The sequence below is a fragment of the Tenrec ecaudatus genome, chromosome 12 (assembly GCF_050624435.1).
Source record: "Tenrec ecaudatus isolate mTenEca1 chromosome 12, mTenEca1.hap1, whole genome shotgun sequence".
Classification (NCBI taxonomy): domain Eukaryota; kingdom Metazoa; phylum Chordata; class Mammalia; order Afrosoricida; family Tenrecidae; genus Tenrec; species Tenrec ecaudatus.
Genome location: NC_134541.1, coordinates 133,619,396 through 133,635,525, shown reverse-complemented (window position 1 = coordinate 133,635,525; position 16,130 = coordinate 133,619,396). Strand labels below are relative to the sequence as shown.

The following is a 16,130-nucleotide window of genomic DNA, read 5'->3' as shown; positions in this document are numbered from 1 at the left end:
TTCTCCGCCTTCCTACTGCTATGTTCCTCGTGCTGTGGTGACCCCCAAACCATAAAATTTTCGTTGCTACTTTGTAACTGTCATTTTGCTACTGTTATGAATCATGGGACCCCTGTGAAAGGGTCGTTCGACCCCTAAAGGCATCTCAGCCCAAAGGTTGACAACCGCTGGTTTATAGGGAAACCAGACAGGAGCTCTGGTGAAACACTGGTTTAGCACCTGGCTGCTAAGGAAAGGTTGGTGATTCAAGTTCGCACAGGGGTGCCAGGAGAGATGCCTGTCCACTGGCCAAGGGTTAGGTAGGTGGTTCTACTCTGTCGTGCGGTGGGCTGGGCTGCGCAGACCATCAACAGAGAAGACAACGGGCAGGGTAAGCACCCTGAGTGTACTGTCCTGCCATGATGAAGGTGACAACTGCACTTTGCCAGGTCACGGTTCCTCGTGGTTTGGCCGCACACTAGACCCCTTGCTGCTACACAGCTGCCATCTGCTGTCCTAGAACACAAGCGCTGTACACAGTGGAATGCAATCTACAGGAATCGGGCAGTTGAAAGGGGACTTTCCTTAGGGTTTGGTGTGAGAACTGACAATAAATTTTCAAATCCTAGGGCCTATGGTCCAAGCCACTAGCGGCCCTGCAGGAGGACACACGGGCCATCTACTCCCTTAGAAGATTCACAGCCACGGAACCCTTCCACTGGGTTGTTTTGAATCATATTGACTCGCAGGCAGTGGGTTTGGGAGAGCTCACCCTCCTGTCTGCAGATTTGGGGGAAGGAGGGGTGGTGGTGGTGGTGGTGGTGGTGGTGGTGGTGGTGGTGGTGTGGTGGTGGTGGTGGTGTGTGTGTGGGTCGGGCTTTTGCAGTCCTTTCGCAATCTCCTAAACCTTCAGAATCGCTCACTGTAAATCTGGGTGTGTACATCCAAGGCTGCCAACTGGTTCAAAATGGTTCAGTCATGCCACCGGTGGAGAGCAGGAACCACCAGCGCTCTTCGGCACGCCTCCCTTCCCCCAGCCCCTTCGATAACTTTTTCTGGTGAATTAGGCAGGGGTTATGTTTCTGATCACTGCTGTTGCATTCAACAATGGAAGCTTCTTGTCAACCCCTTCAATGGTTTTGACTGTATTAGCAAAGAGCCAAAGGTGACGGCCGCCACACATTCGGAGTAGCTCTGTTTCTCCATGGAGCCCACCCTAAGACATAGCCCAAAGCTCCCGAGCTAAATTAGCCATCTTCAGGAATGCAGGGACTGTGGGAACAGCTTGATGCAGAGGGGAGGAGGAGGAGGAGGAGGAGGAGGAGGAGGAGGAGGAGGGTGTCCGCCTCGTGGTTAATCAAAGGGCAACACTGAAGCTACTAGTCAAAGTCAGATGCATCTCATACACAGGAGCTCACCTTTAAAGAGATCCATACGAAGTTCCCAGGGGTGGACTCCTGCACAAGGAGTGCTTATCGGATCCTTGGGGCCGGTGTGGCACTAAGCTCTACCCAAGTGTTCGGACGCTAACTTTCTCTTAGTTAAGAAACCAAACCACCCGCTGCCCTCGACGCCATTCCGTTTCATGGGGACCCTGCATAGGGTGTCTGAGCTGTAAATATTTACAGGCATCGGTAGCCACATCTTTCTCCTACATAGCAGCTGGTGGGTTTGAACCACCTACCATTGGGGTTAGCAGTCCCACGCTTGCTCAACAGCATCGCCGTGGCTCCTTTGGTCTTAAGTGAGTAGAACGAGTATGCAGCCCCCTCCCACAGCTACATCCCCGAATCCACACAGCGCCTTGCACACGCTGAGCCTTCAAACACACCTTTGGCTTTGCCTCCCAGGGAAAAGAATGACAGATTGGGGACCGGGGACATCCACTCGCTCTCAACCAGCGTTCATCGTGGAGTGCTGCCTGCGAGCTGCCTGAAAGCCCACCCACTATTTCATTTTCAATTAGCAGCTCCTGGAAAGGCAGTAATGAAAGCAGTTGCTAAAGAGCATTCAGATGTCACCGAGAGACTGCAAAGGCAAGCTGTAAATAGCACATTGCGCGTTGCCTGTCACCACCATCAACTCCCACGGGAACCGCGAGGCACGTGGCGATCACCGCCATCTGCTCGGCTCCCCACCCACCCACTGCAGTACCCACCCACTCCCACCTCCCACTCAAGACCTGCCGTGTGTAAGACGGGAGTGGAGACGGGGCTGGGGAGCACAAGAAGGCTGGTCTGGTGTCCTGGGCTGCGATCTGACCACGTGGGGATGGCAGTGGGCTCCCCAGAAACACCAGAGATGGGAAGTGAAAGGACCACACAGAAGCCCAGCTTTGGGTCTGAGGGCTCGCTCTTATGGCCCCTCCAGCGTTGAGAGGAAAGATGGGTCTGTCCCTCCTGCTTCGATGGCTGGTCTTAAGGGGAAGTTCCTTTGCTAGAATTGGGATCCATTCATGTCTGCCCCACTTCTCCCCCAATTTCTAGGGTTTAATTGGTGCTTAATAAAGTCCTAGAGTCAGAGGCCTAACCAAAGCAAGCTCTGACGCTGTGATCCAGAAAAGGTCACTCTTTTATGGACCCGTTTCTATAGAGTTTCCACCTAGACTTTTCCTTCCGATTTCGGTTCCTGCCCCTCTCCCACCCCACCATTTTCCCTACATGGGCTTTATTTTATGGGATTCACAGGCAAGGGGCACAATCCTGTGTTGGTCTATTTTTTATCACGTTTTTACGAAAAAGGACAACCGCTCAATGTTTGAGCTACGATTCACCCCTGGCCACAGCCACTTAAAGTATCTGTTGGAAGCACTGCTTCCGTTCACACGTGCCGGCGTTGGTAGCGGATGGAATGTGTCCCTGCCAAGGAGGTGTGGAGTTGGCAGTCACAAAAGCAAGCCTTCTAGAACGCACACCACAAAGCTGCCGCTACTTCACTCACTACAAATGCTCAACTTAAAACAAAAACAAGATCCCACTCACGGCAGCTCCTGCTTATGCCAGGCTTACCCAATCAATACCTCCCATATTATGCGCAACTAATCCCCACAGCCAGACGAGTCGATCGAGCACAGCAGATTCCAACCTAGAGACATGCCTGAGCTGGGGTTTCCTAAGCAGATGTTACACGTGGCTAGCTTATTCTGATATCATATTGGAAAACCAATCTCTACTCCCCTACCCCCACCTGCTCTAATTTTTCCTTACAAGCTTTAAACTCTTACCTCTGTACTTTAGGGAGGGGGCCGGGGAAAGGAAAAGTTGAATTCTTAAGATGGGGGAAAAAACCGTTTTATTGTATTCAACATCTGAGTCTGTAACCTTCGCATTGCTAGACAATTTTTGAAAAGCAGAGGGAATCCCAATTAATGCTTTCAGCGTGAAATGCTGAACTCTGGAGTACACCTGTGGGCTCAGTTCACCTTTTCTCGATACTAGCTCAAGATGCCTGCAGGAGTTGAATCCCGGTAACAAACGAATTTATTATAAAGCATAAGCCCTAATTACATTAGCGTTTTGAACACTCTGATTCCCAGAAATCTGTAAAGCCCTAGAGTCAAGCTAGAAAAACACCTATGCGATTTCTGCCCGGATTTCCACCCAAAACTAATTAGCAGTGCCACTCGAACCGGGTGTGTTCAAAGTTTTCCATTCTCCATCGTCCTTTGTTAGCTAATTTCTGCCAGCAACACATGTCACAGAGAGCTTCTCGGGCAACACGGGGAAGTCTCATGGAAACAAAAGACCACACGCTACGACACTAAAAGTCTGCCTTGGTGGGAAGGAACACTGGACCGGCAAAGATCTACTTCTGTTTCAGGAAGGGCGGCTTTGACCCCGGAGGCCTTGTCCACCCACACAAGCACTTGCTCCAGATGAGGCCAACATGCAACACCGATACACAGAACAGAGGCCATCACCAGGAGGGAGCTCCAGTTGTGCAGATGCAGCACTGGGGCCAACTGCCCTCCTCGGAGAAGTCAGTGCACGGTGGTTGGGGCCTGCGTACTTTGAACATGCTACCAGGAGAGCCCAGTCCCTGGGGAAGGGCATTGTGCTTGGCAACGCACAAAGTCAGGAACAGAAGGAAGCTCCCCAAGAGTATGGACGGACACAGTAGCTGGCACACTGGGCTCAAACATGACAACGATCATCAGGACGGGGCGGCCCTCTGGGCTGTTTTGTTCTGTGCTTTGCAGTCTCTCTAGGAGTTTGAACAGACTTGAGGGCAACGAACATTAACCCAATGAATGATGCCAAGTAGACATTGCCCACCAAATGGGAGTTCTACTGGTGCTTCCACACTGAGGGAAGCTCTCCAGTCCTCATCAGCAATCTCTCCGTGGGAAGAGGTGTGCAAGCATTTTTAAACCACTCGCTGCATCCTTCACAATCGCAGGGTCATGGTCGACCTGGAGCCCCCCCAACAGTCCCCAACCCACGTCTCTTCTGCTCCAGAGACTGACGAAGTGTTTTCGCCAAGGGCCAGCGTCATCTCGGGACGTCGTCTTCCTGTGGGAAACTCTGCCCGGAGGTGAAAGTCTTCACGGCTCCTACAGCTCAAATAGAAGGAGAGGGAAAGGTTGCCCTTGCTGGTCTGGTCTGGCTACTGAACCTACAAGAGTTCACATGTGCTAACAAGGCCTCTGGCCCAAGATCACTGTGGAATATTCAGAAGCAAGCTTGTCACTTTGAAGCGTAAGGACACCTGCCCCTCACTCACTGCCATTGAGTCAATGCCAACTCACAGAAACCACACAGGACAGGGTAGAATGTCCCCTGTGAGCTTACAAGACTGTAACTTATTAGGGAATGGTTTCTCCTGCAACTTCCCCTAACCATGGTATTTCCAGTCACTTCAAAGTCAGGTGACAGCTGGGAAATGAGTATGTATGACCAGAGAAGAACTGGTAGCTTTGGACCATGGTGCTGGGCGAAAAACACTGATTATACTGGGACTACCAGAGAAAGAAACAATTCTGTCCTGGGAGCAATAAGAGTCAGTATGCTGCCCCCAGACACGCGGATGCTGACTTTTCGCATGCACTTTGCACATGTCATCAGGAGGGATCAGCACCCAGAGAAGGGCATCGTGCTTTGAAGCGGAAAGTGGAAGGATGTTAACAAGATGAGCACAGTGGTATAGGGATGGGCAGGGTTCCATCCTGCTGTACCCAGGATCACTGGGAAGGTGCCTGAGAACAAGAGTAACTCCCAGTTCGCTCCACTGTTCCCCTGTGTTTCGTTACAGCACAGAAAGAAAGGGCAGACTACGCGCTGTCCATTGCTACAGCCTTTGTGTCAATCCATTTCATTGGGGGGGGGGGGCTTTCTTTTTCTCCCCCACCTTCTACTTACCAAGGAGTCCTGGGGTATAGTGGTCATCACATGATCAGCAGTTTGAAACCACCAGCAGCTCCGAGGGAGAAAGACTGGGCTTTCTACTCCCCCTCGACAGTGACTGTCTGGGAAACCCAGAGGGTCACGGTCTGGTTTGGTTCAGACTACTTTACCAAGCATGATGACCTCCTGCGGAGACTAGTCTCTCCTGAGAGCACGTCTAAAGTCCCGTGTAAAGACCAAACACCGTGCACTGACTTCTCCAAAGGAGGCGAAATGGCCCCAGTGCTTCATCTCTTCAAACTGGGGCTCTGTTCATGGCGGTTGCATCTGTGGAAATCTCCAGTCCCGGTCAACAGCGGAGCGTTCTCTAACTCCCATCAGTGTCTCCTACAGCAAGGTCTATTTTTAAAACCCTGATCCCCCACCCCTCAAACAACAAAGTACTAAAACAGTTTTGCACATACTCCACGACTCTGAACTTAGTCACCCAGAAGGAAAACAAATGTCAGGCCTCTCAGGGCCTGAGAGGTGGGGTTACATTTTCCCCAAATACTTCTGAGGAAGTCGTCGCTCCGATCTAAGGCTTGGCAGCGTGTGACTTCATTGTATCGCTGATGGTTTCCTTGTGACTCAGTCTCTGCAGAAGAGAGTAAATCTCCTTGAGAAGAGGAAACGTTGAAGCTCTCTTTTAGCTCGTCCACTTCTAGATTTTAGCAGAGGGGGAAAGAAAGGATCCCCCAACCATATCCTTACAATTAGGAACTTCAACTGGTTTTGACTCAAGTCTAAGTGTCAGAGCAAGGAGACCAGGTGTCACACCGAGTGAAGCACTGGCCTGCGAATCAAATGGTCTGCAGTTCGAACTCACCAGCCACTCCGCCGAACGGTGAGGCTGTCTGCTCCTGGAAAGACTAACGACTAACGAGAGGGCAGCTCTCCTCTGTCCGACGGGGTCAGTATGCTTGCAATCAAGCGGACACAGTGATTTGGGTTCAGTGTACACATATGAGCACATCATTCCATGGAGGTCAAGGTTAAGCTTAGAGAAACCCGAACCAAACTCACTGCCAATGAGTCAATGCTAACATATGGTGACCCTGTAGGACTGGGCAGAACTGCCCCTGTGGGTTCCCAGGTTGCAACCCCGCCTTTCTCCAGAGGAACTGCTGGTGGTTTCGAACTGCTGAGCCTGCAGATCACGGCCAGCACTTAACCACGATGCCGCCCGGGCTCCTCAAGCTTAGAGGTCAGAGAAACATCCTTTATTTAGTACAGCAGACCTCTGGCTCTGTTCTTTAACTTAAAAAAAATTCCCCTAAGTTTACCCCCGGCCCCTTTGGGAATTAAAGAGAATATTCAAATGTAGCATATATATATTTTTAAAATGCACTCATTTTCCAAGACACTTGCCGGCTCAGCGTGTTCCAAGCCAGCCTGTATTTACACTTAGAAACATAATCCCACAAATACGTTCCATCGGGTGGTTAAGTGCCAGCTGAAAGGCTTTTGTTTGGTGGCATGGAACAACATCACAGGAATCGGGGTTTTACCATCCGTCAAGTGAAGGGGAAAACGATTTGGTGGTAGAACGACTTGCCGCTCCTATGAAAGTATATAATTGCACTCTCGCAGTAAAAAGATTAGTCCTCAACGGATTCTCAGGGATAAAAAAGAAAAAAATCCTATTATTTCCTCTCCACTAAGGAGTCACATCTTCCCATAATTACAGGAAGGCTGTGCATTAAGTTGCTTGCTCAGGAAGTACCATTCCCTAATAAGATGCAGGCCTAATCCACTCGAGCCAAGTCAGAGATAAAGACCATGTACATCCGCACCTCCTCCAGGCCTCTTTCGCTGCTAGTCCTGTCGGTAAGAAGCCTAGACAACAACCGATTAATTTAGAGTCACTCCCCAAAGCCCATTCTCAATGCACTTCCCCACCCCCACCTCCCAGCCAAGGCAGATTCATCGACTTTATCTGATAAAAGGGAGAGAAAGTGTGACTCACGCAGACAGTTTGAGTCCTAAGAAAGCTGTTTTCCAAATTCTTAAGGCGAATTTCTGAAATCTTCTGTCGCCATGGAACATGAGCGCGTCACCTTACAAGCAGTCACCCACAAATAAAACAAAAATGAAACAGGGACACCACAAGGGCTCACGTCACAAAACGATGAACTAAGGAAGAGCAAAAGGGGAGCCTGGTACCTAGCCCAGCGGTTGAGCACTGGGCTGCCATCCACATGGTCGGCAGCTCGAAACCACCAACAGCTCCTCTAGGGAGCGACCGCAGCTACCGTCCCGGAAGCCCACGGCGTCACTGTGAGCCACCACTGACTCAATGGCGGCGAGGATTTTTAGTAAGTTTGAGAGCACCTAAGACAGCAGCTAGCTGGGGAAAGCATTCCCAAGGGTTAGGGATGGAGGAGGAGAACCAATGGGAAACTCTGGGAGGAGGTAGGCTGCGTGGTGGAGCATTGTGGGGATGGTCATGAATGAATGTCATGACACAAAACATGTGTGAACTGTGGAATGGAATACAGATCCGCTCTGTCGCCCTTCACCCAATAATACACAGTAGCACATTTTCAAACAACGCCAATGAAACAGAAACATTTACAACCAGACGCAGGAAGCTTTTCCTTTGTCTCATGTCATTCATACATGTAGAGAATGTGGAACTAGTGGGGGAGGCAGAGCTGGGCAGTCAGGCCAACCCTTCACTATGCAGATGGGCAGGACCAGGCCGAGACTGTGGTTGGGTCTGGGCATAGCCCATGTCCTTCCAAGAATACTAGGGATTTGAGGACAGTGCCGCCCTCATTTCAAATACCACCTTCCGTTTCCCTTCCTCCAGGAGACAGAAGGCTTGATCCTGACAGCATTCAGTTGGTTTCTGCACCAGGACCAGGAAGCAACACTGCACACTGGCTAACGACCACCAGAGGCCTTCTTCCTTTCTCTGGGGTTCCCAAAGGGCGGGTCAAAAGTGAGTCAGCACCACTGGCCTCTCAAAGGATTCCTTCCCCTAACAAGGGGGTCTTTGACTTCACATGCCATTAGCACCAGAAGGTGGACCAGGAAGACCAATCACGATTCTAGAAGGATACACTCAAGGGTTGGTTTCCTTCTGTGATCCTGAAACCCTTTGGCTGGGGGACACCAAAATCATTGGCTTTCTACCAGGAAGAAATAGGAAGGAAAACTCAGCTCAAGTCTAGGAATAAGGCAGATTCAAGGCCAGGAACTGGAAGCTTAGTGCCAGCTCCTCTTTAAACCTGGTTTGTTGCCTGAAAGGATGAGAAGCCTACTCTGAAGGTGACCTGGGGGAAGACCTGGTACAGCAGGTAACTGGAGATAAGGGCTTTGCTCACATCCCTCACAGGGAGAAAAGCCGGAGTCAGGCGTCATGAACGCCAGCACCTGTTGCAGAACCAAGTCTTAGCACCCACTCACCCACTCCACACCCCAAACACCTTTATCCAGATATGACTGTTTCCCATTTTCCACCTCCGCCTTTGTTCTAGGACTTTGGAGTTCACCCGTTTCTTGTGGCGCTTTCCTAAGTCACTTCTCCGATCAAGGGATCCGTGCCCTTTCTGGAAATGCGTGTCGACTGACCTGGAGTTCGCTTTCTCTCCCGGCGCAAACGCCACCTCGCACAAGGGAGACGGAAAGCTCCAGGAGAGTGGAGCAGGGTCTCGGCAAGCAGAGGCCAAGGTCTCCGTTCTGAATGGTCTCAGGCAAGTCATGGTGTCCTCCAGTCCTATTTTCCATACCTGAAAATAATCGGGGTAGCTCCCACCGGGCAGAGTTGTGAGCATCATGGCTCACAAAGCCCCCCAGTGAATGACTGCAGTATGCTGTGCACCGGGCGCAGATTCAGAAATCCCGCCCTGACCCCCATCTGGTACCTTTGGAAACACTGCCCTGCTGGTCACAACGGGAGACGTGGCCCCAGGGGCCTTCTGAGTCCCTGCTGAGTTCATCACTGCAGATGCTTCCCAAAGGGCTGTGTCCCCCATTTCCTGTCACCTGCCACTCTCACACCAAAACTCCCACTAGAACTGATGGCTCCTTCCCATCTTTTACCCCTAAATCGTCACCTAACGACACCCTGTTGCTTCGTGAGAGGGCTTCTCTGACCAGACTGACCACGATCAAATGGGACACTGCCCAAACCGACAACTGATGATGCCTGACCATCTCAGATGGTAGTTTATGGGCTCGGCGCTGGAAACCACCTTTAAGATTTTTATTTTTTTTAAATAAAGGCTCATGATATGACATTCACGACCCTCAACGTTTGGAGCCACTGTTTTGTACGATGCCAGGTCGCTTCCCTCCTCGGAGAGGCAGCTGCAAACGAGGAATCACCTGTTCTGTTTCTAATGAGCAGCACCTGCCCTGTGACCCCGACCCCTCTCGCCCTGCTTCTCCACTTCCTTCCAGTTGAGAGTCAAGACCCGTTCAAGGGTCCCACCAACAACCAAACCAAACCGACCCAAGACACAAGCACGAACACCCCGTGTGGAGGAGGGGTGGGGGACAGGGGGTCCACAGACATCTCCACTTCTCGCGTGGGGATGGCCGGGGCACAGGAGCCATCTGCTCCTGAGAATCTCGCCCTCCCGATGGTGGACAGGCCAGCCAGCCCCACCCCTGTGGTTCTGACCACTAGCAGAGCACAGAGGGGGAGGGCAACGGGGCCATCAAGAGGCCTGGTCACCTTCCTGTCGCAGCAGCATGGCTTTTCCTGGGGAAATAGAAAATCTTGGGGCAAGAACTGTTGGCTTAGAGGACTGGCCATCTTTAGTATCTTGGAAGCTTGAGAGGGAGGGAGGGTATGAACGAGGGAGTGAAAGAGTATGAGAGAGAAGAGAAGTTTGGGGAGAGTGAATGAGCGAGCGAGTGAATTGGAGAGAGGAGAAAGTGTCAGTGTGCGTGAGCGTGTAAAAGAGTATGAGAATGAGCGTGTGAGAGCGCTCGTGCGTGTGACTGCGTGTCTGAGAGGGAGAGACATCCAAACCCCTGACCCGTCTGCAGTCTGCACCCTGCGAGCCGGACGACGGGGACCGCCACACAGGCTTGGCTCTGCGCTAGCAGCCAGTGGCATCCCCATCCACACCGCATGTTCCACAGAACACCATTCATTCACACACGCCCACGAAAGTGAACCACTGTGACTTAGCCTCGTGGTCTCCCAGCCAGGCAGCAAGCACCTGGGAGCAGAGCGAGGGGCTGCGCAGCCCCCTGGCAACCGGCCGGGCCAGAGGCCATGCGCCCTTACCTGTCGGAGCCCCTTGGGCGTCTTCTTCCTCTTCCCCAGCTGCTGGCCGAGGTTGCGGTCATTCTCTCGGTCCGAGTTGTGGTGGTGCAGGTGGCTGAGGCGGCTCTTCTTGGAGTGAAAGGACAGGCCGTTGGTGAGTGCGTCTCGCTTCTTCTTGGTCAGGGGGGGCTGGCGCTTCTCCACACGTTCCTGAGGCTTAAGGGCGACATCTTTCTGTGGAAACCAAAGGTGGGAAAGAGGCGGTTACACAGGCACCCGGGGTCAGGCCCAATGAATGAGCTAGGTGAAGTTCCCCCATGGCCTTGTACTTGGCTCCCACTGACCCAGCGCGGTCCTACACAGGCCTATCAATAAACGCACGCGGGAGCAGGCCACCTCGTGATTCTCCCTCGGATCGGCTGGTGGGTGCCCACAGCCCACCTTGTGGTCCGGCAGCCCGATGTGGCAACCCAAACCAGACTCGCTGCCAACGTGTCCGTGCCGACTTGTAGCAACGCTGCAGGACCTAGGACCACTGCCCCCGTGGGTTTCCTTGATGGACTCGTTAAGGGAGTAGAAAGTGTCCTCTTCCTAGGAGCTGCTGGTGATATTGAACTGCTGACCTGTGGTTAGCAATCCATCTCCTGACACTACTGCCCCCCGGGGCTCCTTTGTGGATTGGGAGGCATGGGGTCCGGCAGCTGTAGAAACGGGGAATCTTGGCAAGCCACGCAGCCAGGTGACATTCTGGGGGTTTTACGACACCACACATGGAGATGCTACACAACCCAGGGCTTACGCCCGTGCACTGCCCTCCCGGCAAGACTCAGCATAAGTCACTCATTTCAGAGCCCTCTGCACACACGGCAGCGCGGGAGCCTTGGAGACCAGCCAACGCCATGACGCACAGAAGCCCCTGCTGAACCCAGAGAGAGGCTGAACTCACCAAGTAGTCCTTAAATCGGAAATCCTGGCATCCGGGCACCTCACACTTTCAGGTTCCCTCGTGGGACCTCACACGAGCACAGACCCCACCACCCTCAGTCCTACGTGTGTATCTAAAAAATCCAAGTCCTCCCAAGTGAACATTTCCTTTGACCCATTTTTTTCCAGCTCACAAAAGCCCCCCTCACTACATCGCCTCTGTATAGCCAGTTCTCCAGGCAGGTGTCTGTTCTCCCTAATCCCGGTATGTTAGCACCCTCCACGTGCTCCCTCTGTTGGCTCAGGACCAATGGCCTTTATTAGGCATTGCCCCACAGGCCCCTTTCCCCCATTCCGTTTCTTGATTCAGGGGGCACCCAGCCCTCTGTCTCACTGGGCGAGACATTTCTTCTGAGAAAACAGCTTCTGGTCCTAAGCATTCACTCATTCTGAAAATATTAATGGTGTGCCCGGTGTAACTCCAGAGGGGCCCTGCAGGTATTCTTGGTTTCAAACTGGACAGACAACCACATGGTCTGCAGTTCGAGCCCACCACCAGCCACTCCACAGAAGACGAGGCTTTCTACTCCTGTAAAGAGTTGCCATGATGGCAACCCACAGGCCCAGTTCCACCATGTCCTCTCGGGTCCCTGGGAGTCAGCTTCAACTGGATGGTACCGGGTGCTTGAGGAACAAAAGCTCAGGCTGAACAAAGGTTCAAGTGCACAGCTAGGGCACTGGGTGGCAGAGTCTCATTCCTTCACACAGCAGGCCGAGCCCATGGTAAATATTCAGTCAGTCTCACCATCCTGACGTGTCCACTCCCAGGGCCCTGCAGTCAGACATCTGGCTCAGCTCAGAACGCTCTGTGGTCATCCTGGGCTAAGGATCAGATCCTCTGGGCAAGAGCTCAACCAAACCCAAGGTATGCTTGCCCCATCCAAAATAACTGTATTAAAATTTTTTAAGGTTTTAAAAATACACTTTATTGCCTTTTGTTTATTTTGTCATTCAAGGGTATCAAGCATATTTGCATATACGCTGCCATCACCATTTTCTAAACATTTCATTTCTATTGAGCCCTTGGTATCAGCTCCTCTTTTTCCCCTCCCCCCTCCACCCTCGTGACCCCTTGATAATTTATAAATTATTATTTTTATATCTTAAACTGACCACTGTCTACCTCCCCCCACTGTTTAAAGTGTTTTAAAGATGCACAGAGCACCCATGCTGAAAGACATGTTTTCCCTGCTCGGGGTGGGAGTGCAACAGATGGCAATGGAGGACAGGAGCACTAATCCACCCCAGGGGAGGGTATGGTTTCTGTCTCCACAGGAAAGGGAGAGCAAGAGTAGTCCTCAGTGCCATGTGTCGGTCCTAGAGGGCGATGTCCCTGCTGCCCTGCTCAGAACGACTCCTTCAGAGCCTCAGCTGGAGACAAGAAGCTCCCTCCCTAGATAGATGACAGCACTACAGAGGGCAGCCCTGAAGATACAGCTCAGGGAGAGCGGCCTGCTGGACTGACCCGCCCATATGCCGCCGAACCAAGAAGGGAGTGCAATGGACCAGCAGTGGGAGCAAAGATGTGAAGTCCCTGAGGAATCCCGACAGCAGACATCTGATGGGAGGGGGGGGTGGCAGCGCTTGGCATCGCATCTGAACTGGTTGGGGGTGACTCACAAGGGGGCCACACTGAAAGCCTGAAGGTGTAAAGGGAGAGGGGCAGTGGGAGGCACTAGACAGCTCCACCCCTGGCTGCAGGAAGAGCGATGGGGACTTGTAGGAGGCTGAGGACCAAAGGGTGTACGTGATGTTGGGTAGGCAGGTCCCAGGACGTGGAACCCCAAGAGAAGTGGGGCTGGGCTGATGGTTCATAACTGTCCTTCCCGCTGCTGAGCGGAGAGATGCTCATCTACACGGTCAGGATAACGGGAAGACTTGGAGCTATCTGTAAGGTCTTCTCTTTTCCCTTTTGGTGTCAATCTACATAAGACAGGCAGGATAAGCAGGCCCCAGGAGACAGTGATGAGCCCTACAGTCCTGGGGGCACAGGAGGGGAGGAGGCAGGGGAGGGGGAGGGGGCGGTGAGCAGCTAAGGGCAGGAACAGGGGAAGAGCAAGGGCACTAAAACGGACGGGGAGAGGGTGCAGCGTTCCTGGTCGTGTTGGCTCTACTGACACGTATCCAAGAGGAATTACTGAGAGGCAAATAATGGGTAAGCATGATGGTGGGCATAGGAATAAAGTAAGAATCATATAAATAGGTATAAATATAGATATATAAAGAGGTGTATCTATATATGTAAATACTACAAGGAAGCAGATGGACTTGAGGCCTCTACTTAAATTTTCCTTGGTACAAGAAGTTTGTTCTAATAACGTGGCACTATATGATACCTTCCCGACACGATCACTGAAGACAAAATGGTGCATATGACAATGTGGTGAAGAAAGCTGATGGTGCCCAGCTATTAAAAGATAAAGCATCTGGTTTCTTAAAGGCTTAAAGTTTAAAAAGTGACCATCTAGAAGGAAAGCAACAAAGCCCACATGGAAGAAGCACACTGGCCTGTGTGATCATGAGGTGTCACTGGGAATCAGTGTCAGAAGTTCAAAAACAAGCAATCAAATTGATGAGAAGGAGCACGGATAAAGTGGAGACCCAAAACCCACCTGTAAGACACCTGGGCATCCCTCATAGAAGGGCCACGGGGGTGCAGCTCAGCGCTGACGAAACACATAACTACCCTCTAGTTCTTTAGCATTTCCATCCTTTACTATTACGGTAGTTGTTTTACCTCCTTAATCGTGATAGACTTCCATATGTTCACTTGTGTAATTAAGATCATTTGATGCAGCAGAAACAGTAACAGGAGTAATGAATGACTCCCTGAGGATATGGGAAGATAGGGTGGGGACGGGAGGAGCGAATGACAAAACTGTAGGCGAATGGATATATTGGATGGAGTGAGATATGGCCAAAACAAAGCCAAACGATAATATGAATAAGAATAATAAGGGTTCTTGGGGGAATATGGTGGGGGAGGGAGGGTATAAAGGAGAGCTGACATCAAAGAGTTGAAGAAGAAAGAAAACGTTTGGAAACTGATTGTGGTTGCAATTGCACAATCACGCTTGATCTAATTAAATCATGGAATGTTATAACATCTGTAAGAGCTCACAATAATATGATAAATTAAATTTAAAAATTAAAACTTGAAACAAAAACAAATACTCTCACGAAAGGATCCCTGGTTGAGTAGTGGGTGAAGCAGTTGGGGGTGGGGGTGGTCTGCTAACCACAAGGTCGGCAGTTGGGAGTCCACCAGCAGCTCCTCACCACAGAGATGCGGCTTTGTACTTCTATAGAGTGTGACAGTCTGGGCCACCCGCAGAGGCAGCTCCAGCCTGTCCTTCAGGGTTGCCTTGTGTATGAATCAGCTCTATGGCAGGGAGGGGTTGTGGTTGTGGTTGTGGTTGCTGTTACTGCTTACCCTAATCATCAGGTGCCACGGAGAGATTCAGGAAGAGCAGCAGCTGTCCTAGCAGTAAGCAGGTGAGTTCTACCAGGGGCTACCTCTATATAATATGATTAAATTGAACTCCGCTAGGTATAAAATATAATTTCCCCACAGGGTCAAAAATACTGTTCTTTGTCGCACAATGCACCTAGTGCCTTGAATTATATGCATGTAGAGTAGCAGATTAATAAACAAATGATATTTAATAATGTATTAACTGGGCCTTAAAAATTATGCCACTCTCTTCAGAGATCAAGCTTGCTCTCTTACTGAAGGTGCCTCAAAAATATATTGAAAATTATGTGCGATCCCATACAAAGGTGAATTAATATTTATAAGAGCGTGGTATGATTCCCCCAATCCATTTTATTTTCATGTAGCATATTAATCAAGGTACTTTCCCTGCACTGTAGAATAAGCTACACAGAGCAAATGGACCCCATGCGGTGACATAGCTTGCAAAGAGGCCTGCCTAAGTCTTAGCAGCAGTGTCCAATCAGCTTAGCTCCCATCACCACTGAGATTTCTCAACTCTTGAAGGGGGGGGGGGTGGAGGGAGGGAGAGGGAGGGAATGGAGACACATGGAAGGTTGGCTTAAGAAAGGAGAGGGGACTGAGCAATCTTTTAGACGTTGTTTTTAGGTAGGAGCTTTGCATTTTATCAGGCATCCTGGTGGCATGGTGGGTTGTGTTCTGGTTTGTTTAACAGCAAGGTGAGCAGTTTGAAGCCACCAGGCACTCTTTGGGAGGAAGATGAGGCCTTCTGCTCTCATACAGACAGATAGACAAACAGGCTTGGAAATGCACTGTGCAGTTCTAGTCTGTCATGTAGGGCTGCTATGAGTTGGAATCAACTCAATTGCAAAGAGATTATCTTCTTTCTTATCCTTAATTAAATGATTGTTTTCTCTTATAACTCTTATTAAATCCTTTCATCGATTGCATCAGGCATGTTTGTACATATGTTGCCATCATTCTTTTCTAGACATTTACTTTCTATTGAACCCTTGGTATCAGCTCCTCTTTTTTACCTACCCCCCACCCTTATGACTCGATAGAGTATAAATTATTATTATTATTGTCGATTATCTTCTTTCAA

The 16,130-nt window shown here is 50.8% G+C and overlaps 1 protein-coding gene across 5 annotated transcripts in view; it reads right to left on the bottom strand.

Moving 5' to 3' along the window:
* AUTS2 (activator of transcription and developmental regulator AUTS2) overlaps positions 1-16,130 on the bottom strand; it is a 1,157,636-nt gene that overhangs the window by 889,001 nt on the left and 252,505 nt on the right. For all 5 annotated transcript variants that reach the window (XM_075564998.1, XM_075565001.1, XM_075565000.1 and 2 more), the window contains exon 2: positions 10,609-10,821. In XM_075564998.1, the coding sequence (XP_075421113.1) occupies positions 10,609-10,821 (213 nt within the window). The remainder of the gene's footprint in view (positions 1-10,608; positions 10,822-16,130) is intronic.